We start from the raw sequence: 23,520 nt of genomic DNA on the forward strand, positions 1-23,520 counted from the left end.
GATTTTTGTGTGACTGGCCGTGTTCCAAAATTTACTCGATCTTACTCCAGTGTAAGGGTTTTGTACCCTTGGCGTTCTAAAACCTACCCGCGTCCAGCGTTTTTCAATCTGTGCTGTCACGTGATACGATACGCCGGAGTAACTCGTATCCTTTTGGGTAAGATTCGCAACACAGCCACTATGTCATAAAAGAAGTGTCATGTCACCAGAGGTGTTTCCGGCGGTGTCACGAAAGTAGGGGTTCATGTCACATGAGTAAATGACGTTTTAGTGAACCGCGGTAATTTGAACGAATCGACGTCTTAGCGAATGACGACTGCGCGCCTTAACCCAGCTCCTCCCCCTGCGACCACGCCGTTTTGCGGCGGCACCCTGCATCGGTTCATTACAAACTACGTTAAACCACCTATCCCACCCGTAAACGCCGCGTCGCGGTGGCCAACCGTTCGCTAAGTGTCTTTGGATGAGAAGTCGGCGTTCGCTAAAACGCCGTTCGACCAAGTGAAAGCCAGTCCTTTCGATGCATGAGCGAAATAGGATTCTAAGTGCACATGTTAGGGACGACTGGTGCGACGTCTCGACGTTTTCCAAGAATCACGTTTTTTTTTTTTTTTTTTTTTTCTATTTCGAAGCCGACAATGGTAGTCAGTACCTGAAACGTCTCCCAAGATATAAGCCTTCCTCATACCATTTGAGTATTGAATCGAAAGATAATTCTTATCGACGGGATCAAATGACCCCACCAGAAACAATGGATCTCAACGTTATCGCTTTCGAGATTGTCACGGCAGCAAGAAAAAGAAGAAAGTGCGACCGTCGGGAATCGCAGTATTTCATCAGCCTCGCGAATCCAGTGTCCCGTACCGTAGGCGCACCGGCGTCGCTCACGAAATTACTCAAGCCTCTACAAGGGACACGCCGAGAGCCGCAGGGTCACACTCGCCAGCCGGGAGGTGAAGGAGGCATTGGATCGTTTCCTTCGTTAGTTTCCGTCCGATCTGAAATGTGGTTTTCATGCTGACAACTTTTCTCAACTCCACGAGCGATTGAAGCATGGCCCACAAACGAAGCAGTTCTCACAAACGTGCAAGGAGCGCCTTCCTCGCGGCTATCGTCCTATTGCAGTGTGCCGCAAATGTGACATCAGGTAAGAAACTCGAGCTGTTTGTTGATTTTAACGAGGTTTATATATCAGAGATTGTCTTGTCTACACTCCATTTCTCGACCGCAGCCGACGTTTATACGAGCTGTGCGAAAAGTGCGTCGTGGTGGCTTTCCTCGCCTTTGTGCGTCGAGTATCCCTGGCTCCACCAATCATGCGAAGTGGATGCGCGACAATCCTGTACTTCTTCAGCGTAATTCGTTTAGCGGTAATACCGTCCCCCCCCCCCCCTCAAAAAAAAAAAGAAGCGATCGTTACGTCGTTGCATTTTTCGTACTGATTACTGGCTCTATTGGTCACGCTATCGGTCGGAACGTAAGCGGAGATACAAATTGTTTTTCGCTTAGGCCGATGAGCAGTAAGCGGAAGAGGATTTCGCGACACTAACAATATCTGTTTTGTGCCTGCGTGCGTGCGTGCTGGGAGACTGTTGAGGCTTGTTACCTCACAGATTTCCTTAAATTTTATTTTGAAACTGGGGCTTTCTTTTTTTAGATTTGTTATGCTGAAGCGTCTAGCGTAAATAATACATGTTTATTTAGCTAGGAAAACGTCGCCGTACGATTGCGTGCATGTTGTGTTAGCGTGATTTCCGTACTGGTAAAGTGAGAAAATATCAATCTACAAAAATGAACTACCGAATTCTAGAGTCTAAGAGAAGTGCGGATCATCCGTGCGCATTTCGCAGTGGCTCCCCCCCCCCCCCCAAAAAAAAAAAAAAAAAAAGAATAGTGTTATTATTTCAAAATGCTTTTGTGAGGGTTAGTTTGTTATCTTACATTTTGAGGTAAAAAGAGCGGAACAGGACAAGAACGAAGAACAAGAAGCTGAGTCCCGTCTCGTCTTGTTCTTCGTTGCAGTTGCACTGTTTTGAGCTCGAGAGTCTTTTTTACGTCAAGAATAAAGTATTTATTACCGAGTGCTCAGTCTCCTCCCAAATGCGGCGCTAGCGATCCGCACCAGATGTCAAAGTTGCAGAACTAACCATTGCCTTACTAAAAAATTGTGATTTTTTAACCTAAACTTTTCATTGGAAAATGGGGACCGCTCTTGCTTGTGTGCACCATGAAAAGTTTCCGCAGATTGCGTAAAACCTATGATTAGGATGACGGTTCTTTCTGAATCTTTGGCGGCAGATTGATATGTCTGGTGCTAGAATTTAGCGGAAACTCTGTGTTTGGCAGTGCGTAATTATTTTTTTGCAAATAGCAATACACTGTTTTTTTTTTGTTGTTTTTTTAAGGGGGGGGGGGTGTTTTGGATTTTTACCACTGTTGCCTCGACGACTTGCCTTGAAGCTTGAATAACCCTAATAGAAACACTGTAAAGGACCTCATTTTCGCAAGGACCTAATTTTTAGATCCAGCGAATATGTTTTCCTATATGGTAACGAATACATAGCACACCACCCCGAGTCGCAAAAATTAGTCCGCGTGCAACTTCAAATTTTCAGCTAGGCCTGATTCGCGAAGATTCGAGCTCTTCAAAATTTATGTATTTTACGGTATAACCGTTTCAAGTGCGGGCATGGTGCAGTCCTTCTGGCACTATTATTTGTTATAATCTAACTCGTGGATATAATAATGAGCTTGGAATATACTTCTGTAATGTGCAAACTGTTAAAAATTAAAAAAAAATGTTGTCCTTTTTTTATGAGGGACGGGAAATTTGGTTTTGAGCCCTACTTGAACATTTCGAAGGCATTCGCTTAAAATTAATTAATGCAGCACAATTGACCAGAGGTCACCATAGTCTGGGAAAGCACTTGGAGCATTCATTGGATACGAGCGTTGGGTCACCATTCGGGGCGTACTCGGGTGCAAACGTATTCGAAACGAGTGCTGCGTCGGGGCTCAGAATGAACTCGCATCCATCAAAATTTTCAAAACATAACGCGAGGCTCAAAGTATGGCGGGTGTCAGTGTTGATTGACATACTTTTGAAAAGAATCCATTGGTTCAAATTTATAGCTTCGCCAACTCATTTGACATACAAAACAGTCAAGAGCACGTTTAACTGATTTGAACGCTATTGTGTTCAGGCCGCTCGTCACAAAATAATAGCAGCCGATTACAAGAAAAAAGGGGAAAAAATTTTACTTTTTTGAAGATGTTTTTCCAAATGTCTGTTAAATCTTTTCTGGAAGAACTAATTGTCATAAAATAAAAGTGGCGGGTGTCGCGTTTGTAACTGCCGAGGGGTAAAATGGGTGAGTATTGAAATACAAAAAAAAAATTGACGACAACTGAGTTGATACTTAGGTTTCCATAATTACTGTTCTGGTCCTCAAATAAAACACATGGTTCAATATAAAAACTAGATGAGCGTCATCGAACAAACTACGCCCTCGGGATATTTCGATCTTGAGTGATATAGTTAATTTTTGATGATGCCCATCAAGAATGGAAATAGAACTGTCTGTAATTGTTTCAAACATTTTTCCCAGGTTAATTACACAAGTTTAGTTAAAATCTTGAGTAGCATAAACCTTCTGCACCACAATAAATAACCCGCTTGCTTAGACTAAAACGGATTCTACTCTAGTTTTGTTTGAGGCTTAGCTTTTGCATGAAGATTTTGGTCGATGTTTGGTCTTAAATTCTGGCATGCGGCGATTTTTTTTTGTTCGCCAAGAGCGTTCGAGGCTAGATAAACCTCTCAAAAGCATCTGTGAGCGGAATGTGCTTTCGTAAACTGATTTTAAGTGAAAGGATTTTTGGCTAGTTGCTCCGTGTTTGGTAAAGCCGTGACCTGTGACGTCACATCACTTTTTTTCGCCGCTTGATTTAACGAAAAAAAAAAATGTCGGGTCACGTGAAGTTTGCAGAATTTCAATTAACCAGCTAGATTTAGTAGGAAAATTTATGTCACGCGACCTCAAACGCCAATTCAGTTTTTTTTTTTCGCTATATTTAGTGGGGGAAAAGGATGTAACATGACTTCGTGTCACGTGATTTATACGCAAATTCACTTTTCCAACTAAATCTTGCGGAAACATTGACGTCAGGTGACATGATGTCACGTAACCCATGCTCAAATTTAGTTTCCCCGCTATATTTACCGGGAAAATTGACGTCACGTCACTTACACATATCTAAGGTTTACCCGCTAAACTTCTCGGTAAAATTGATCTTTAAAATCGGTTTTAGTGGAGTAAAGGGCTTCACCTTGACATAATATTTCGGCTGTGATACTATTTCGTGCCACTAAAGCGATACCAGTCATTTATTTTGGTATCGTTTTCGACCAGAGCTGATCTTTAAAAACCCTAAAATTCACAGCATTTAAAAACCGAATTTAACTTGTAGTTTGTGAAGCTGTTTATAGCACTTTTCGTGTTTTTAATGTAATATCAGCGTCTTAAAAGCTGTACCAGAATAATAATATTACTGTAAGAGATGTCTGCAGTTCAACCAGGTTGAACGGTGTTCAATGTATTCAGTATTCAAAACGCTGACATTCGCGAGAAATTCAGTATTTGATATGACAGGTCTCGGCAATCTAAACTACACTTATTCAGGATGACTCCGGATTACACTCAAGTGTGTAAGCGTGGAATTGGCCGAAATTACCGATCACTAGACAATACCGTTTGCGGGATTTAGAAAATGGTCCCTTCAGTTTGCCCGCCAAGTTTAGCGAGAAAAATAATGTAGGAAGATTTTGTGTCACGTGACCTATACACAAGTTCAGTTTCGCACTAGATTTGGCAGAAAAATGGACCTCGCGTGACTTTGTGTTACGTGACCTAAGTATTTAATCAGTTTCCCCGCTATATTTAGCGGAAAAATTCGCGTCAGATATGTCGTCGAGGCCAATTCAGTTTCCCCTTTAAATTTAGCGGAGGAAATAATGTCACATGACTTTATGTCACGTGATCTGTACTCAGCTTCAGTTTTCCCGCTAGATTTAGCAGGGAAATGAAGGTTTTACGTAGCAACGGATTTGCAGGGCAATTTTCCCTGCAATGTCTATTTTTTGTTTTGTAAAATATATTTCTAAAATTGTAAGGGTGTCCATATTTCTATCTATCTCGTCAAACTAAATTGCTGTAACGATGAAGCAAAAAAAAAAAAAAGATTCATATAATGAATTTCTAATTTTGTTTCATGTACCTAGACCGGGTTGCATAATACTAAACGGTTTGTTAAAGTGAACTGAGCTAGAAGACCGCTCGCTTCGAGAGAACCTGGTGTTTCGTGGGATTAGTGACGCAAAAGATGAGACCTGGGGGCTATGTTCGACAAATGTTTCGTTTCTCCTAAAAAGAAACGGAATTGACAGATGTGACGATATCGCGTCTGATTGGCTAGAGGCTTAAATGACAAAAGAGGGAACTTTCGTCATTTGACCCTTTGACCAATCAGACGCGATATCGTCCCTTTTGTCACTTCTGTTTATTTTTAGGAGAAACGAAACATTTGTCGAACATAACCCCCCTGTTCTCAGTCAAAGAAAAAAGTGATTTTTTTATGCAGAGAAAAGCTTGGGATAGACCTTAAACCCTTACATATCGATCGAGCAGATCGCATTGGTCGGTACGCCCCCAACAAAACACGTCCTATATTATTAAATTTGCTCTGGGTAAGGTGCGGCAGCAGCTCCTATCTTCCCGGTCTTCGCTAAAAGGTACGACCTTCTCGATACGGACTTCTCGCTAAATACACGTACTGCACGCAGCAAGTTAATTGAATATGGAAGGTCACAAGCAGCTCCTTTTAAAATTTCTTTCAACAAACTTTTACTAAACGGACACGATGTTACATGTATAACCGGCCTGACGATACTCTCTTTGAATGTCCAATTTAACAATCAGCTAGTAGAACTAGAACTAGAGCACATGCAACTCGTGAAGTTGGGGCACAACCAGTTAGTAGGAAAACTCTACAGTCATTAGGTAGTAATGACAGCTATACCAACACATTGTCTCTTCTGTACGCGAATATTAGAAGTTTAATGCCAAAGCGTGACGACCTGAATGAGTTGCTCGATGTAATGAATGTTAGCATTATCGCCATAACTGAAACCTGGCTCACGTCGGAAATACTTGTAAGTGAAATCTTTTTTAAAATCGAGTCATCAATCCTCTTTTTATATATTTCGTAGTGACCGGGTTTCAGGGAGAGGTGGTGGTGTCCTGCTTGCTGTAAATAATCGTCTTCAGCCCATAAAATTGCGCGTTATATCAGATCTAGAAGTCGTATTTATTTCCATAGGCTGTTCACACGGTGCAGTCATTGTCGGGGTCTGTTATCGTCCACCTTCTTGTAATATTTCGTTTGTTAGCAAACTGCATGATGCACTGTGTGACGTGAGAATGCGGCATCTTTATCAAAACTGGTTTTGGTTGGAGACTTTAACTACCCAGATATCGAATGGGGCAGCGACGTTGCATCAGCAATTGCATCTCGGAATGAGTCTAAACTTTTTTTAAACTTGTGTCTAACGTTTAAGTTCGAGTAACTTGTAAGACAGCCAACACGAGTGACTGAGTCATCGTCCTCGGCTCTTGATTTAGTTCTCACGTAGCACAGTGAAATAATGAAAGACGTAAATATATTTAACGGCCTTAGTGGTCACAAATGCATCCACTGCTCCTTGCACATTAAAAGCCACACGGTCATGTCATCCTGCCGCAAAATTAGAATATATCGAAGAGCTAACGTTGATCTTATTAACATCGGCATCAGGTCCCTTCTGGACTCATGTGTGCCTAACTTATTGGATCGCTCTGAGCAGGAGAATTGGATTTTTTTCAAAGAAACGCGACTTGCCCTAATTGATAGACGCATACCGCTAATACAGTTTTGGGAGAAGCAGTCAGCACCATGATACACTCGAGAGCTTAAGCCGCTCTGCAACCGGAAGAAACGATTGTACCGACGTGTACGACTTCTTAACACCGATCAGGCCTGGTCCTGCTTATCTGTTGCTTTCGCACTGTGCAAGTCAGCCGCCGAGAAAGCCAAAGCACAATTCTACCAGAACGATCTTGCCGCTAACCTCAAAAGTAACCCTCAGAAATTTTGGAGGATAATTAATCCCCATTATCGTAAACCAGTCTCTTTAGTAAATGACAATGGAATTTCCCTTACCCATGATGACGCTGTTGAAACGTTTTTGTGACGTATTTTCTGCCGTGTTTAATAATACCATCATCACATCGCCGCCAGATATTTCATCCCTGTCCATGCCACCTATGCATCCAATTACTTTTTCGGAAAACGGCATTAGCAAATTAATAGACGCGCTCAAAACGTCATCGTCACCAGGAGCTGACGACATACACTGCAAAATATTGAAAATGACTAAACCGCTGTCAACTGTTTTTCTAACATCATCATTTCAACAATCCTTAGATACCGGTGATGTTTCCTACGACTGGAAAGAAGGTAAGGTCGTTCCGGTTCACAAATGTGGCGATGCGCACTCCCCTTTAATTTACCGGCCTATATCATTAACTTATGTATGCTCTAAGCTCATGGAACATGTCATTCATTCTCAAGTTAAGCAATTTCTGCAACAGAATAAATTCTTTTTCCCCAATCAACATGGTTTCAGGAAACACCGTTCATGCGAAACGCAGCTGGCCGCTTTCTGTCACGATATTCATTCGTGACAGAAAGCGTATCCGCCAACACAAGAACGACGTGCGGAAGTTTGACAGTGAGCGCAGCGCCATCGCCGAACATTGCGATACCCTAGACCATCGCATTGACTTCGCGAACGCGCACGTGGTGGACACAGAGCCCAATTTTCGAAGAAGACTTTTCTTGGAATCGTGGCACATCCAGCACACCCCAGGAAACCTAAACAGGTCGCTGGGCGCTCTGCCCTCTGTGTACGCACATGGCCTCCGTGAACTGACGGAAAAGCTGAAGAGATGACCATCTTCATAGCTAACAAGTTATTTTACAATTTTTCCGATTTCCTAACTTCTCGTTTTTCATTTTTTCTTTTCTCTTTTTCTTTTCTTTCCTTTTTTGAAGACGAAGAGGTTGGGAGCTGCTGCTGTGTCCGCGCGCCTTCAGTCACCCCTGAAGAAGAAACCGTGTTGGTTTTGAAACGTCGGGTTGCTTTTCATTTTTTGGTTGGAGATATATTTTCAGACTTTAACTCTCACCCAACCAGGCAGATATCTGCCGAATATGTTTACTTTCCAGATATTCATTCTTCTCTAGAAAAGTGTCACAAAGTTTATGCAATCTTTCTCGATTTCTCTAAAGCTTTTGATCGTGTTTCCCATAAACTTCTACTAGCAAAGCTGTCCACACTGTCTCTTGACTCTTCCATTCTAGCCTGGATCGAAGGCTTTCTCACCTCTCGAGGCCAGCATGTGCAAATTACAACTGTCGTTCCCGAAGCGCTCCTGTAACCTCCGATATACCGCAGGGATCTGTTCTTGGACCCTTACTTTTTCTCGTGTATATTAATGACCTTCCTCTTTCGTTGCCTTCTAACGCTCGTCTATTTGCTGATGACTACGTAGTCTACAGATCCATATCTAACACAGATGAATTGCATAACCTACAGGCTGATCTAGACCGAATTAACGATTGGTGTTCAAAGTGGCAGATGCTACTAAATACATCAAAATCCAAATGCCTCTCTTTCTATCGAGCTCGTCAACATTTTCACTGTTCCTACTCAGTTGGTAATCTTAATATTGATTCCATGTCGACTTACAAGTATATTGGCGTTCATTTCACTAACGACCTTTCTTGGAAAACCCATATTAATAGTATCATTTCCGACTCAAACCGCACTCTTGGTCTCTCTTGCCATAATCTTCGTCTCGCGTCCTCCTCTGTGAAGCGACTTGCATATGTCACATTGGTAAGTCCGAAACTAGAATATGCATCGTCAGTCTGGGACCCCCATCTTAAATACCTTGTATCAATCAGTTTGAACTCGTGCCACTCACTTTACAACGTCTCAATACTGTAGGTTTGTTAGTGTTACTGAACTTAAATAAAATATATCATTAACCCCTTTGTGTTCACGCAGGCGCGTCCGTAAATTATGTCTGTTCTACAGGTTTTACTTCGATGATCAACACAAATCATTCATCTTGCCAACTCATCGCATATCTCCTTGCATTGACCACCGTGCAAAAGTTGGCTTTTTTTCACTCGAAATACAGCATTCCTTAAAACATTTTTCCCGGCGACATCTGCGGACTGGAACGGCCTGCCCGAAGCCATCGTCTCTGCTCAAGACATTGATTCGTTCCGCCAAATGTTAACCTCGCTATTTTTGACCCAGTTCCTTATGCAATACCCTGACTCAGGGTTCTTAAGGTGTTTAAATGAATAAATAAATAAGTAAAGAAGACGAAAACCATGCCAAAAATATGGATGATTACTGCTCATCTCAGATAACGGACATTAATTAAGACGATGCGTGTCTCATAGACACAAAACGCGTCGCTTATTCCTGCTTCGCCTTAGGGTGCTCTAACCGGCTAACAGCGTTATCTAAACGTGCGGAGCAAAATATAAAATGTTCGGCGGTCTCCGCATTCTGTCTTTGTTAATCTCCCAGTATCTAGGGAATGCTTAGAATAGAAACGTGGTACTTAAGTTCGATAAGTAAGGTGTAGTGCGGGAAGCATTCATTAGCACTTAGGGTTGGTAATTTGATTTGCATTTATAAATTTTTCTAGAACAGTAGTAAAGGCGCAACAATAGAAATTTCAGATGCTGACTGGTATTGTATATAAAAGCGAGCATAAAATCTATTAGAAAAACTACATTTCTAGGAAGGACTGAGTGAAATCAAGCTGTTATGACCAAAACCAGGTGATGGGACGTGACATGTGCCTTTTGTTGACAACAAAGCGCAAGGTATCAATGCTTTTAAGGGGCTGCGTAACGACATTAGGTAGGAATATTTGTTACTTTACACCAGCTTCCTGGCACTAGTGGGACCCAAGAATGCTCGAACGCAACACCACTGACCAAGAAGCGTCTTCGTCGCGGCGGAATTCAAAGGATGAAAGCGAAGCTTTTCTTTCAGTCTATCCTTCCCAAGCCGGCTTTCGCTCCTTCGCGAAATTTGATGACAGAGCTGCGGGGACAATGGACCTTTTCCAAATACCGACGGCACCAGGCGGTGGCTGCACGAACTAAAAATCAAGGAAGTGACCTACCTGCGCTACCATCGATAATGGGAGCTACGTTACCAGTTGCTTCGCTCTCTGAGCAGCGTCGCGTGCCCAACGCAACGAGGTAGGCCTAGCGCGACTTTAAAGAAGGAAATCCGTAGCGTCCACCCAAACGTCGTGTTTTTCTTTCCGTCCACTTTCTTTTTTTGTGTAACACAATTATATATATGCTGCAATTACGTGTTCTACTCATCGATTTACAGCCTCCTTCCGAATTTCCTCGATTTTTTCGTGCCGACTTCCACCGCTTGGCATCGGGCGCTCGCGCGTGCGCAGAACGCTTCTCGGAAAAGGTCCAATGGCAACAGTACGATCCCCGGGAATGCGTCATCGAGCTTTGCGGTGACGACATTCAAATGCTGCTAACACAGTGGACGCGAAGACTGCGTACGCGTTCGATCTGGGCTCGTGACAATCGATGCCTCGACATGCATTCGGGTAGTGGCCCGTGTCAAATCGCTGCAACGACGACAATAGCCGAGCCATAACAATGTCTGGAACTCAGCGCGTGTCTTGTGATTTGCCAACCCCAGCGTGTGGCTATGATCAACATTGGCGGCATATAAACGGCTCCAGATTACGTGGTCGCTTGTTCTGGCTGCGAGTTGAGGGGCTGACCGGTGCTCGTTTTTCTTCACTTTTTTCTGGAACTTCTATTGCGTGGGGTGAAAAACGAAGGCGTGTTTCATAGGCCATTAACGTCAGGGATCCGTTTTAAGTGTTATTTGCGCAAAGTACAAAAATCGTTGCACCGCCCTTTTAATGGGTGCATTCCATAGTTAACGGAAGCCAAAAACGTAAAAAAAAAAAATCAAAATCAATCGATCGTCTTTGTAATGTTATAATGGTCAAGGTTGTGAAGTTACGGTTGTAGTTTATAAAGGCACACCTGCCTCGTTACCGGATGTGAGGGCCAAAAAGCACTTACTTGCATTCTGCAACTGTCTTACTTTCACGAAATACTAAACTTCCAGATGTTAACTTTCCTACTCCAAGATCCGAGCAATAGTACCTCTCAGTTACTCAGGAGTGTCCCAGCCGGCCTATACTTTTAACGCTGTAGGTTAAAGGGGCGCTGCAACAACTTTTTGGCTGGTTTTTGATTTGCACCGAACCTGAGCGCACTGAACGTAGTAACTTAAAGAAACTTTTCTTTTCTCAAATTTCGGTTACTTTTAAAAGTTATAGGCAAATTACAATTACAAAAACAAGCAAAAAATAACCTCCTTCATGACGTAGTAGGTCCTGGCTTAAGTGGCCGTGAACTAGAGGAGTAGTCAGCTCACCAAGCGCTCACGGCTGCCGCACTCCGTGTCGACGGCTCGAGAGGGCGCCACTAAAGCACATGTTGGATAGGCTGTTGGAAGCGGGCGGCCAGGGCGGCTCGCATTGCATTTGCTGCGCAATTAAAGGCTAATTTGGCATTACACTTCATTGGCCACAAACGACAGCAAATTCGGGGTAAAGATGAGTTCAGAACGGGAGCCACGTACGTCGCGCTGCTATACCGCCAAATGGCCAAATCGCCAGCCAAGCCCGCGCCAAAAGCCTTCGGAACGCTCGGAACCGGTCGTATCCTCGAGCCGGTATACGACCGCAGCGCCGCCGCGTACATCCGGGACCTTTCTAGGCTCGCCGTTCGTCGGAACCTTATCACACCAGCCCTTTCTAGTAAGCGCCGTTTTTTCCGCCGCTTGGTAGCGGGTTTGTCGACGGCTCTTTTCTTGTTTCCGTACTTTATAAACTGCATTTGCTTCTTTTCTAATCTGAAATACTGAACAAAAACTACTTTCATACATAATTAAAACGGTTCGCGACACTTATATTTTGTATCTAGACTAAAAAAAAAAATTTTAGCGGCTCTGACCAGTAGTAAGCCCAGGACCAAAGACGTCACATATTGCGCGCTTTCGGCAACGCGTGTTGCCCTCGTAGGTGGAGGGGGTTTCCGAGTCGTCCGGTTAAAATATGACGCGCTGATATATAGTTACTCTCTCCGTGCCCGCTGGCTTGTCCGAAAACCAAGAGACGTAAAAACCGCAAAAAAGGTAGACGCTTTAATGTGATTGCGGGGCCTTTTTAAAGGCCCAGCCAGTTCCCTAAGGTATTCAGTGCATCTACTTCGCCGCAATGCATTTGGGACAGCCAATTGCTGCAATATATGGAGGGAGTTCGGTGAATAATGAGGAAGAAAATATATTTAGATCCAAGGAGAAAAAAATTGCGCTGCGACACAAGTCTTGTGTTAGTGATGCTTACATAATCTTCAGTTTCCCACATCAGATATTTTTGGATCTGAATATATTCTCTCATCGCTTCATTCACCGAGACCGTTGCGTAGGTTGCAGCGATTGACTTTCTAGGTCAATGCGTTATGTAGGCGCACTGCATTTCTGACGGTGAAGAAGTGAATATTGCCTTCTGTTTCTGCCTCGCCATTTGGCAAACTCGGAGAGAAACTAATATTAACGGGCAGTTCATAAAAAAAGAGGTTAAGGTTGAAAGCACTTCACCCCCATAATATTCAAAAAGAGCCAAATTAAAGCTTTTAAATATGAGACTAGCACGATTAAACAATCCAAAAACTTTCATAACTGATGAGCGTGCTACCAGAGTGTAGACGCTTGTGCAAGTAAACCGTGTTTCTAGCTTCCCACATTTATGGGATCATATTTGAAGGTGTTCGAACAAGTCGAAACAACAAAAAAAAGTAACTGTACCTAATAAAAAAAAATTGAATTCGTGTACATACATGGCCCTGTAAGCGCGAACACGATCATCAATTTTTCACACCGACGACGAATAGCTCTTTGTATACTTTTTTTTTTACTTAGTCACCGGCTACGGACTTTTTACTGGAGTTGTAGGCATTTTTATAGTCTTCGAATTGTAAGATGAAAATAAAAAATCAAACCGTCTATCGCCTGTTTGTGTTTTCTTTGCCGGTATTTGTACGTCGGATAATGTAAAGATGGCACATTGTGGTCGATATGCGCAAGATTTATAGGTAAAAACAAGTTTTTAACGAGGCATTTGGGAAGCGTAACGTTCTAGGCAACGTTTCTTCTAAAACCCGCCTTATTGGTCGAGCAGTGGCGTCTGTGTGTGACGAAAGTTTCTTTCATCCAATTTTCAGAAACGTGTGACTTCGAGAATGGCATGTGCAAGGGTTACACGACCAGCGGCAGCGGTAGCGGCGTCTTCAAAGTTGCGCGAGTCAAAGACTTAAACTTCGGACCTAACGTGGACCACAGACCAGGCACAGGTAAAGCATTTCAACTATTTTTGTTTTGTTTATAATGTACAGAGCTGAATACCATAAAAATCACCGAATGACCGCTATTCCTACTGTAAATATTTTAGTGCAATAAAAATGAAAAGTGTAGATATGCGTGTCACAAGTTGTTCTCAACATCTGGCTGGATAAAATAAAAGTATGCTGAATAAAGGCGAGCTATACCATAAAATAAAAGTATACTGTCAAGATAGGTATACCAGATATTTTTGAAGAAACATTTTTCTGTACTATCAGAGATGTGAAGCTAGAATAGTGTGTCACGAGAAAGGTCTCACTAAGGGGACTGTAGTGTGCATTACTCGTTGGAAATTAATTTAGATGCTCCGTACAATTCAATCGTGTGATAACTTTTTTTAGTATGCGTATATCTCAACTCTGATATTTATATCAGTCATATAGTTTTCTTCTAAACGCACCTTTTACGGCGTGCACATATTTTACTTTCCTCTGATTAACATTTCGGTTGTCAAGCCGCGCTAGGTTTCGCTGCACACTAGAATAGGTGACAGCTCCCTGATTCTCACATTCACGTCTTTTACTTTCGGGAGGCGTGGCCTCACCTAGCCTAGAGTTGTGCATAGAACCCAAATCTAAAAGAGGGAGAACTTGAAACACCGAGAGTTTTGTAACTTAAAGGCCGCCACCTTTTTTCTCAGCCCATTGTTTCTCATACACATTCGCCTGTTTCGCGTGGCGAGAAAGGTAGTTAGTTGGCAATGAGGCTGAGCAAAGCTTGGAGACGCCACCGGAAGATTGACGCTGTCGTCTCTTACTCGCATCTAGCATTGCAAACGCTGCCCATCAACCACGTGGTTCCCACCGAGCAGTGAGAAACGCTCTCAAATCTAGGCACACAAGACACCTGTGCACAGACTAGATCATAAGGGGGAAGAAACTGAAATTACGAGGAGCGTCTGGAGCTTGCTAAAGACACAGCTTGTGCCCACATTTTTTGCGCGTGTACATGCCTGCTTTTTCGCGTGGCGAGGGGAATAGCGAGCAGAAAGACGATGACGCTTGGAGATGGTCGGAGGTTTCGCTACCTCCTAGCACCCTGTATTGCAGAGACGGCACATAAGCCACTGAAAAAGATCGAGCAGTTTAAACCAGTCTACAATATTGGCACACCAAAGATGCGGACAGCGAAATTCACACGACCTAAAAAAGCACAAAGCACCAGCCCCAAAGAAAAAATAAAAAAAAGAAGAAAGAAGAAACGTACAGTTTTGATATCAGAAAGGAAATTCGTAGAAAATATGAAAACGGAACTTAACACAATGCGAAGTTTAAGCGCAGGCGACAATACAGAGATTAGCAATCTCAAGTACACACTTAACGGATTCCGTCAGAAGAGAATTGCCTTGTTGCGTCATGTATCTTATCACATACCCTGGAACGTGTGTTTGGTTGAAACAGAAATTTGTAGTGTACCGGAGCCAAGTACAAGATAGGGATGGACAATACAGAGATAACACATATTGAGATAGTATTCCGAAAATGTGGTGTGTGAACATTTCTGTATCACTAAAGGTTTCCGGGCGGATGTAGCTTGTCATTCTCATCGTGGCAGACGTTACCGCCAACACTTTTGAACCGCCTTGAACCAGTATATTTTTCAGATTCGCTCGTGCTTTGAAATTTATTCATTATTTATCCGTGTAGTGGCTGAGTTTCTACAAATAAAGCCAAACATTAATTACTAATGAAGTGTTCGTTCTTGTATAAAACTTGATTATTAGTTACTAATTTAGTGTATCAGTTGTACAATGAATACCAAGCATCATTTACTAATTCTATGTTAGAGTTTCTGCCAAGAAGCTCAAACATTATTTACCATTTTACAGCTTGTGCCCCCACCATGAAACATTAACAATCTGTGTATTTGGTCTAGTTGCTTCGTCATGTTGTAATGTTTATTAAACAGCGCAGAATCACGGATGAGTAGCGGAATGAGAACACCGACAGAGCGCTGGCTTACAACTGAAAAATTTGCATGTGCACGGTACAGCAAGGAAACATAAAATGAACAACATAGACATAACAACAATCGTTGTTATGTCTATGTTGTGTGTCAGAATGATAGAAAAGCGGAATAATGTCGGGTTGGTTATCCAACCCAACATTATTCCGCTTTTCTATCATTCTGACACATGCCTACTCGTACTTGTCCGACCTTTTAATAAAATCAACCTCGTCATTCGCTAACGATAAGGCCGGAGCGTTCACAGACATGGAGTTATTTTCGGTTCCCTTCTCTTACAAAATGTCTCGGCGTTCCTTTTCAGTCAGTCGGCAGCTCGCACAAAACGTAAATTTACCATAATCGGAGCCGGTCCGAAGGAAGAAAATGTACCAGAGACGGTTCCTTCGAAAAGTGTGGAGAGCTGCGGGACTGCACTGGTCCCGCGGTTACGGGGATAATTATAAATATGAACTTAGTATTTTTAATCTCGGTAACGCGTTTTATATTACTTTGATATCATATATATATATATATAAGCTTATACGGAGATTGCGCATTTAAAACGCATAAAAATGTCGGATAAATGCGCCCGAACAAACCACGTGACCTGAGTGAGCGCACGACGCGGCCGGGATATGGAGAACCAGAGTGAGCGCCTCTTCTCGACGTGGCCTGCCCTCTCTGGCTATTGTGACGTCACAACTCGGGGCGCTAAGGCCTTAGCTTATAGAAGGCGTTGGCTAGGCGCTGCTTCCGCTCCCCTGTCTTGGCCGCCCGCATTACACGCTTAGCAGAGGCATCCGCTGCCTGAAGTTCCTTTAGCTGCTCGCCGGTTATGCGCGCGCTCATTGGTTTCCGCCCCGTGACGTCACCTTCCTCTCACCTTTGTCTTTCACTACCCTCCTCCTCTCTACGTGGAGGGCTTTCCTTTGTACTGCTTTGTCCGCAGACGGACGGCGTAGTTTCTTCTTTGTTATTTAGGTACTAATACTTACGCATTTATAAAACCCCACCGGAAAACCATGTCTGCAAAATGGATTTGCCGCTTTGCTTTTCTTTTTTTGCTAGTAAATATATAAGTGGTTACACAAATACTCGGGATCAACTCTCCATGGGGATTATTCAAAATATATGGGGCTTGGCTAAGGACTCTGTGTTGTTACGCCAAAAAGTAGCGCACTTCGTTTATGTCGGTTTCAGTTTGAGTTTTGTCGCGACAAACACATATTTGCAAACGGTAATCTTTAAGTACAAAGATTGCGGTTGGGGATGCGACAAACCTGTCACATCGTGGCAACAACTCGACAACATGGACGACAACTAAAATGTTGCCTCGGTATTACAGCTTTCGGCAACAAAAAGAGCAGCAACCTGTGTTGGACAACGTGTGTTGCCCTGATCGCTGGCTGAGCGAATTTCGGGCCGGCAACACGACAACGTGGATAGCTTCGATGGTAGAGCCAGTCCCCTATCAATAACCTATCTTACTCAAATAAAGGCTTGGAAAACGTTATTTAACAATAATTAGGGCTGGCGTGCAGCTAAAATATTTTCGATTTATGTTTTTGTTGCGTAGTTACGGAAAGCGTATTTGGAAATGGTCACAGCTACGGTCGTGAACGTTAAGCCTGGTTTTGAAATTAGAACTACCGAGAGACCAGCTCACATTACTGATAGTTAAATAAAATGGCATGCCTACTCACCCGCTAATAAATTATAATAAAAATAATCCAGAAAACCAAAGATTAAAAAATCGAAGCATAAAACGACGCTCTGATCATGATTGTTGATGCTAGGAACTTGGAAACAGTTGCTACCAGACACCTGATTTGTTTTAAAAAATACCCAGGACGTTTTGGGGGGAAGGAATCGATCACATAGCAGGCGGCAGCCAAGTATACAGCGTTGAAAAATATTTATTCAACCAATTGTTATGAAGGCCAATCGTGTCGGTGTCGCAGTTTTGAAGCACCGTCAGTTCAGCTCAACTCCACGCTACAAAAGACGCTTTGGGGTACTGCCGGAGCTAACTCAATTTTACAGTAGAAATAGGAATTGTATGAAAGAACCGGACAGAAACACTTCATACGGTGGCGTAAATCCCGAACATATATCAGCGATGTCACTTTCCTCGGTTAGGGATATCTGCTTTTTCAGCGAATGATGAACATTTCGATAAAATAAAGAGCGGAAAATACTCCCTGTGTCAACGTTTTTAATCACAGTCACTGGTTGACGGCGTACCGTGGTAATTCCCGGCCCTTTGAACGCACTAGCACTTTGTAGAGTCACATTTCCAGTGATTCCGCGCCCTACACGAACGAATGTAAACAATCAAGATGGCGGAATGTTCCCCGTGCTTTCCTCGCCGTCAGCGCGGTGTGACAGGGTTGTCGGACAACAAATCGGGCAACACGGTTGCAGGGCGGTAGCCAGATGTTGCCCGACTGTTGTTGTTGCCGCGATGTGACAGGGTCATCGTCAACACGACTTCCCCGTGTTGCCGGATAGAGTTGTCCAACTGTTGCCTCATGTGACAGGGCCTTTAGTCCGGGTATGTCGACGGGTCATTTCTTGTTTCCGTACTTTATAAACCGCATTTGTTTCTTTTCTGATCTAAAATAGTGAACAAAAGCTATTTTTCTTAAATAATTGAAACGATTCGCACCGCTTATATTTTGTATTTCGACTAAAAAAAACTCCTTGCCGCTCTGACCAGTCGTAACGCTGGAGCGGGCCAGGAGCGACAACGTCACGGTGTCGTCACTCGCCGCGCTTGTTCGGTACCACAAGTCGAGCCCCCGCAGGTGCACAAGGCTTCCACGTCGTCCGGTTAAAATATGACGCACTCATCTCTAGTAACTCTCTCCGTGCCCGCTGGGTTGTCCGAACCACAGGAGATGTCGAAACCACAAAAAAGGTAGACCCTTAAAGGAATACTACAACAAAATTTCGGCGCTCATTTTTTGGTCTATATGTGTTCAAAAGAGCAGTATCACATGGAACATACCAATATCTTGTTGAAAAAGTTTCGAAAAGGAATTTTAAAAGGAATTAAACGATTAGCAAAGAGCACCTGGTGGATGTCGCTAACGCCTCGTTTGTAATGCTCGTCTAGGAACCTTGACAGTTGGTGACGGAGGTTGTCTCGTCTCCGGCCACGACGAGAGAAGGGGGGAAGGAGGAACTCCCCTCTTCCCGAGAATCCCTTTTGTGTGTCGCAGAAGTCGCTATTGTCCCCCTAGAAGATTATAGACGATTAACCCGTCACTCAAAATTCGTACAAAAGCAGCCGCTTCGGTGGCTGGAAACGACTAGGCCATCCTCTCGACGTCAGCCTCGCCGTAGCTTTGCTCGTCTTGAGACGACCTACGTCACGATTGCGTTTTATGTCACGTGCTCTAAGCTGGGCCTTCTCCGAGCGCTTGCCAGAGTGGGCCGTTTATAACGAAAAATACAGCCACCAGGATCAAAATACAAACGTGCGATTGTCATTTACGGATATTGTGGATCATATTCAACCTATTTTTGAACTCGACGGGAATATTTCAAATTTCGTTGAAGTATCCCTTTAAATAGCATTGCAGGGCCCCTTTAAGAGCTGGTCCGGAAAATAAAAGAACTGTGTCAAACTGAAGAACACATATGTAGTAAAATTAAAAGCGCTAACAAAGACGAGGACAAAAAGAAAGGCGAACAGGACGAGCGCTTATATCATGAACCAACTCGCACGCTTCACCACTTTAGCGCATATGTAGTCATAGATAGAAAGAAAAGGGCATATATGGCCTTCACTTGCGCGCCTCCAGCGTGAGCTTCCAACATTCAAGAACTGTTTGGCCATAGCCTCCTCTATACTCACAAAGCCTGCCAGTTTGACAACGGAGTCATAGAGTGCCCGGTCGCAGATTTGGAGCGCGAAGATCTGGGAACACAGAGCATCAAAAAGCCATTTATTGGGGAGCCTGGACGTGAGCGTACAGCTTTTGCAGTGACGAGGACCCGAAGAACACTTGTTCGCTCGGGAGAAGTGTGTTTCGGCCTCTCGCCGCAGCGGGGCGCCAGTCGCGTGGCTCTCCCCTCATCCGTTGTCTGCAGCTCCACCTTTTCTATTTCGGCGTCCGCTTCTCGTGGCGATCTGCCAAGCTTTGCCATTGTATAGGAGGATATATGGTCGTACGTTCAAACTGCAAAACTTTCAATGGGCCTACCCAAGAGTGACATTCGACGATTATTTCGTTGTGTAAATCAAATACTGCTCCAGTCATAGATGAAGAAAGAATAAAACAATTAAAACAGGGACAACACAACCACATCTTTCAAGAAAGATGTAGTTGTGTTGTTCCTGTTTTAATTGTTTTATTCTTTCTTCATCTATGACTTAAACCAACACGCTCTTCTCCCAAGCTGCTCCAGTTAGTGTGTACAGAGTTTTTACCATTGATGGCTTTGATTAATTTTGCGGTATTTCGTTCCACTCTCTCATTCTTCCCTACAGAGAGCGGTTCCATCGCGTATGCTACGGGTAAGGGATCGGCGATACTGCGGCGTTCGTTCCAGGCTCCATTCTGCTTTACCGGGTGGTACCACGTATCTGGCGTAAAGCGCCCCCACCTGTTCTTCCACGTCAGCAGCCAGGGAAAATACAGGACCTTCCACTTTTCATCCGAGCCCTTCGTCGGCTTTTGGTATAAGGTTGTTTACCCGGAGAAGTGGACGGGATTGGCCAACGTGAGTGATTCACATATTATCATCTTATTTTATTTATCAATACTCCCAGCTCGTTGAGGCCAAAATCGGAGTGAATGATTCGAGTACAATACACATTTCTCGCCCAAATAGTATGCAACAACAATTTGTGTGCACATTCTCTTTTAAGCAATATGCTCAACTGCACACGACCAGAAATTTTTTTTTCTCAAAATTTAGTAAGGCATGGTTGGTGTATAATATTACACATTTATAGGATGGTACCTAATCAATACACTAAACAGCACCACAAATCTACCGTGTCAAAACGACTTAGCACTTAAAAAAGAATACCTAGGAAGCTTGCAAAAGCTGAAAATTAATCGATGTCAACAACTAACGTCACTGGATAGCTTGTTTTATAGATTTATTGTGTGCACAAAAATGATTTTTTAAATGTATTTATCCAAGAAGTAACTAGAGTCACCATTTTTAAATGATGGGATCGTTCAGAGTAGAAGGTTCTGGTCTTTAGGTATTTGAAGCTATCAATTTTTAAGAGTTTATTATAAATCTGAAAGAACAACTTTACACTCCGGCATGACCTTTTATTGATTATGGGCTTTTGATTTGCTGATGTTGTAAGTCCCGTGATCGACGTCGAGCGCCTGAAATCTGAAAAATATCACCCGCACGGCCAGTGATTGAACATCATCACGCTTTTTAAAACGGTTTACCTGCCAGGTATCCCAAGCTTTTGACACGCATTCTTGGATGGGTAAATATTTCCATTTTAAATCGCATAAAACAATTGCACGAAGATTTATATAGCTGTAGGCTTTTTCTAGTTTTGACGCGATCAGCCCCACATAGTTTAAAATTATAATATTTGATTTTCGTTGAATTATGCGTATACTGACTATTGTTGATATTAATGAGAATATTATATTTTCACATAACAACGCCATGCCATAAAATATGTTGTTTAGATTTATCTGGTCCTGAACTGATAAAACGGGGTATAAATTACGCAGTCATTAACGGACATTCGAAATTTCACAGGGCCGTTAGCAGCAAGTCTAAACAAACTGTTGACGGAAACCATAAAAAAGCAGGGGGCCCAACACAACGTTGCGGCACCCCAGAGTATAAATCAAGCATTCCTGTATGGGTGCTATTGGCATCCACGAATTGTTGGCGATTTGTGAGATATGCGTTAATTGATCTGATTAGAAAAGAGGGAAGACCAAGGTAGTGGCGTCACTAGGGTCAGTGACACCTGGGGCGGTAGCCCGCCACTACGCCCCCCCCCCCCCTTCGTTCTCGTGGCAAGCCGCGACACCCCCCTGAGCGCTGGACCCGGAGAGATCCGCCCCCCCCCCCCCTTCCCGCTCCCCACACCTTGTGACGCCACTGCAATAAGGTCTATTAATACTTTCACTAGTTTACAATAACGCACTCTGTCGAAGGCCTTTGGCAGGTCAGTCGATTCCGTAAGGGCTGTCACAGTTGACAAGTCTTTACGGAAACCATATTTGTTAGGGTCTATGACAGCATAATCCTCTTTAAAAGACACCGGTTGTTAATTTACAATGTGTTCTAGTAATTTGCTAGATGCACAGGTAAAGGATAGGGTGCGATAGTTTTGAACTGAGTCGTATCTTCCACTTTTGTTACTCTAAAAACTCTATCCAGTAAGCCAGTCATCCGGCAACACAGCTTCTTTTATTAAACTTGAAAATATGCATGTTAAGTCATAGAATGTTGGCGGCTTGTGAGATATGCGATAATTCATCAGAGGTTAAAGAAATATTTCGGGTTTTGAAGAATGGAATTCTTTTTTTTTTTTCACGGAACAGACCCACTTGAGTAATTCGCCCGTCCGTCCGTTTATGTATTCCCCTGCTATATTTAGCGGGAAAAATTTCAAGTGACGCCAAGACTTAACGCCGTGACGTCAAATCATATCGCGCGGAGTGACGTTACGTCAGAAAAGGTAATTTTACGTCATGGTGTGGTGTAAGTCAAGGTATCATTTTGTGGTGTCATTTGATTTCATGACGTCAAGTGACGTCAGGTTGCGGGGCGTGCTTTTTTTTCTTGTTAGATATGGGGTAGTTGACAATAGACAATATATGTGCATGTGCATGTATTAATGCAGCGCTTGCTCTTTCCAACAAGCGTTTACAAAATAAACACGCCTCCCTACCCCACCTTACCACCCCACCTCCCACCTCCCCCCCCCCCCCCCCCCCCCAAAAAAAAAAAAAAAATCTAGGACTATTGTCAATGTGAAAGTCGCCACGCTGGCTCTACTCGTAGCGAATAGGCTGAAACAGCCCGTCAAATCTCCCGAGACTCCAGTCGTTAAGAACTTCCTGAAGTCTCTTCTCAATTGCTTGTCTGCCCGGCTTCTTTCCTTCCAGAACTGCCTCCTCAACTCCTTCACCTTGCGCTCCTCGTTGTTGTCTTTTATCTCTTGCTTCAGCTTCTTTGCTTCCTCCTCGAACTCGCACTTCTGACTGTTTGAAATCTCCAGTTGACTGATAAAATCCTTTTTGCGGCATCGTCTAGCTGTGGCTTGAGCTTGGTGTACTCGTCCGAGAGCCATGCCTTGTACTGCTCCATGTTATCTATGGACTTCTCGAAGGTTTTTTGTAGCATGCCCACGCGTTCCTGCCCTTCAGCCTTGAGCTGAAGCACGTCCTCCTTCAGAGAGGGCAGCAGACGCTTGTACAGTGCCAGCGCCGCTTCGTTCTCTATTGCCTTCGCAGCATCTGCTCAACAAGAGGTGCTTCGTTCGACAAGCGCAGCTTTTCCTCAAACTCCTGCGCATGTTCTCCAGGGCCTACCTGTATTTCTCCTCTTCCTCCGGCAGGAGTGTCCCTATCACCTCCACCAGCGCCTTCCTCCTCTCCGCCACGTTGTTTGATTCGGAAGCAGCAATGCGATACTTCAGGAAGCATCTTCTAAACCATCAATGGTGTTCTGCATTGAAGTCATCTAGCTTGCCTGCCATTTGCTCGTTTATCCTAAGCAGAGCCTCCCGCTCCTTGTCCGAGTAGTCGATCTTTTCGCACGGGTCTCGCAGCAGCGTCGCGAGCGATGCCTTCTCAGCGAGGGTCACAGGTGGATCGCCCTTCCGACTTCAAGCCTCCGCCTAGATCACGTCGAAATTTTCGTTTCTTCTGTAAATCCAACAGCTTGCTCGATGCGAGTACCGACGCCTGCTGCAGGATTCA

General features: G+C 43.7%; 1 protein-coding gene across 1 annotated transcript in view; it reads left to right on the forward strand.

The window, feature by feature from the left end:
• Positions 1 to 1,053: 1,053 nt before the first annotated feature.
• LOC8037160 (MAM and LDL-receptor class A domain-containing protein 1-like) overlaps positions 1,054 to 23,520 on the forward strand; it is a 233,604-nt gene continuing 211,137 nt past the window's right edge. The window contains exons 1-3 of the mRNA XM_040210516.3: positions 1,054 to 1,147; positions 13,465 to 13,593; positions 20,088 to 20,320. Of these exons, the coding sequence (XP_040066450.1) occupies positions 1,054 to 1,147; positions 13,465 to 13,593; positions 20,088 to 20,320 (456 nt within the window). The remainder of the gene's footprint in view (positions 1,148 to 13,464; positions 13,594 to 20,087; positions 20,321 to 23,520) is intronic.

This window comes from Ixodes scapularis, unplaced genomic scaffold (genome assembly GCF_016920785.2).
Source record: "Ixodes scapularis isolate PalLabHiFi unplaced genomic scaffold, ASM1692078v2 PGA_scaffold6__148_contigs__length_123643588, whole genome shotgun sequence".
In the NCBI taxonomy this organism is placed as follows: Eukaryota; Metazoa; Arthropoda; class Arachnida; order Ixodida; family Ixodidae; genus Ixodes; species Ixodes scapularis.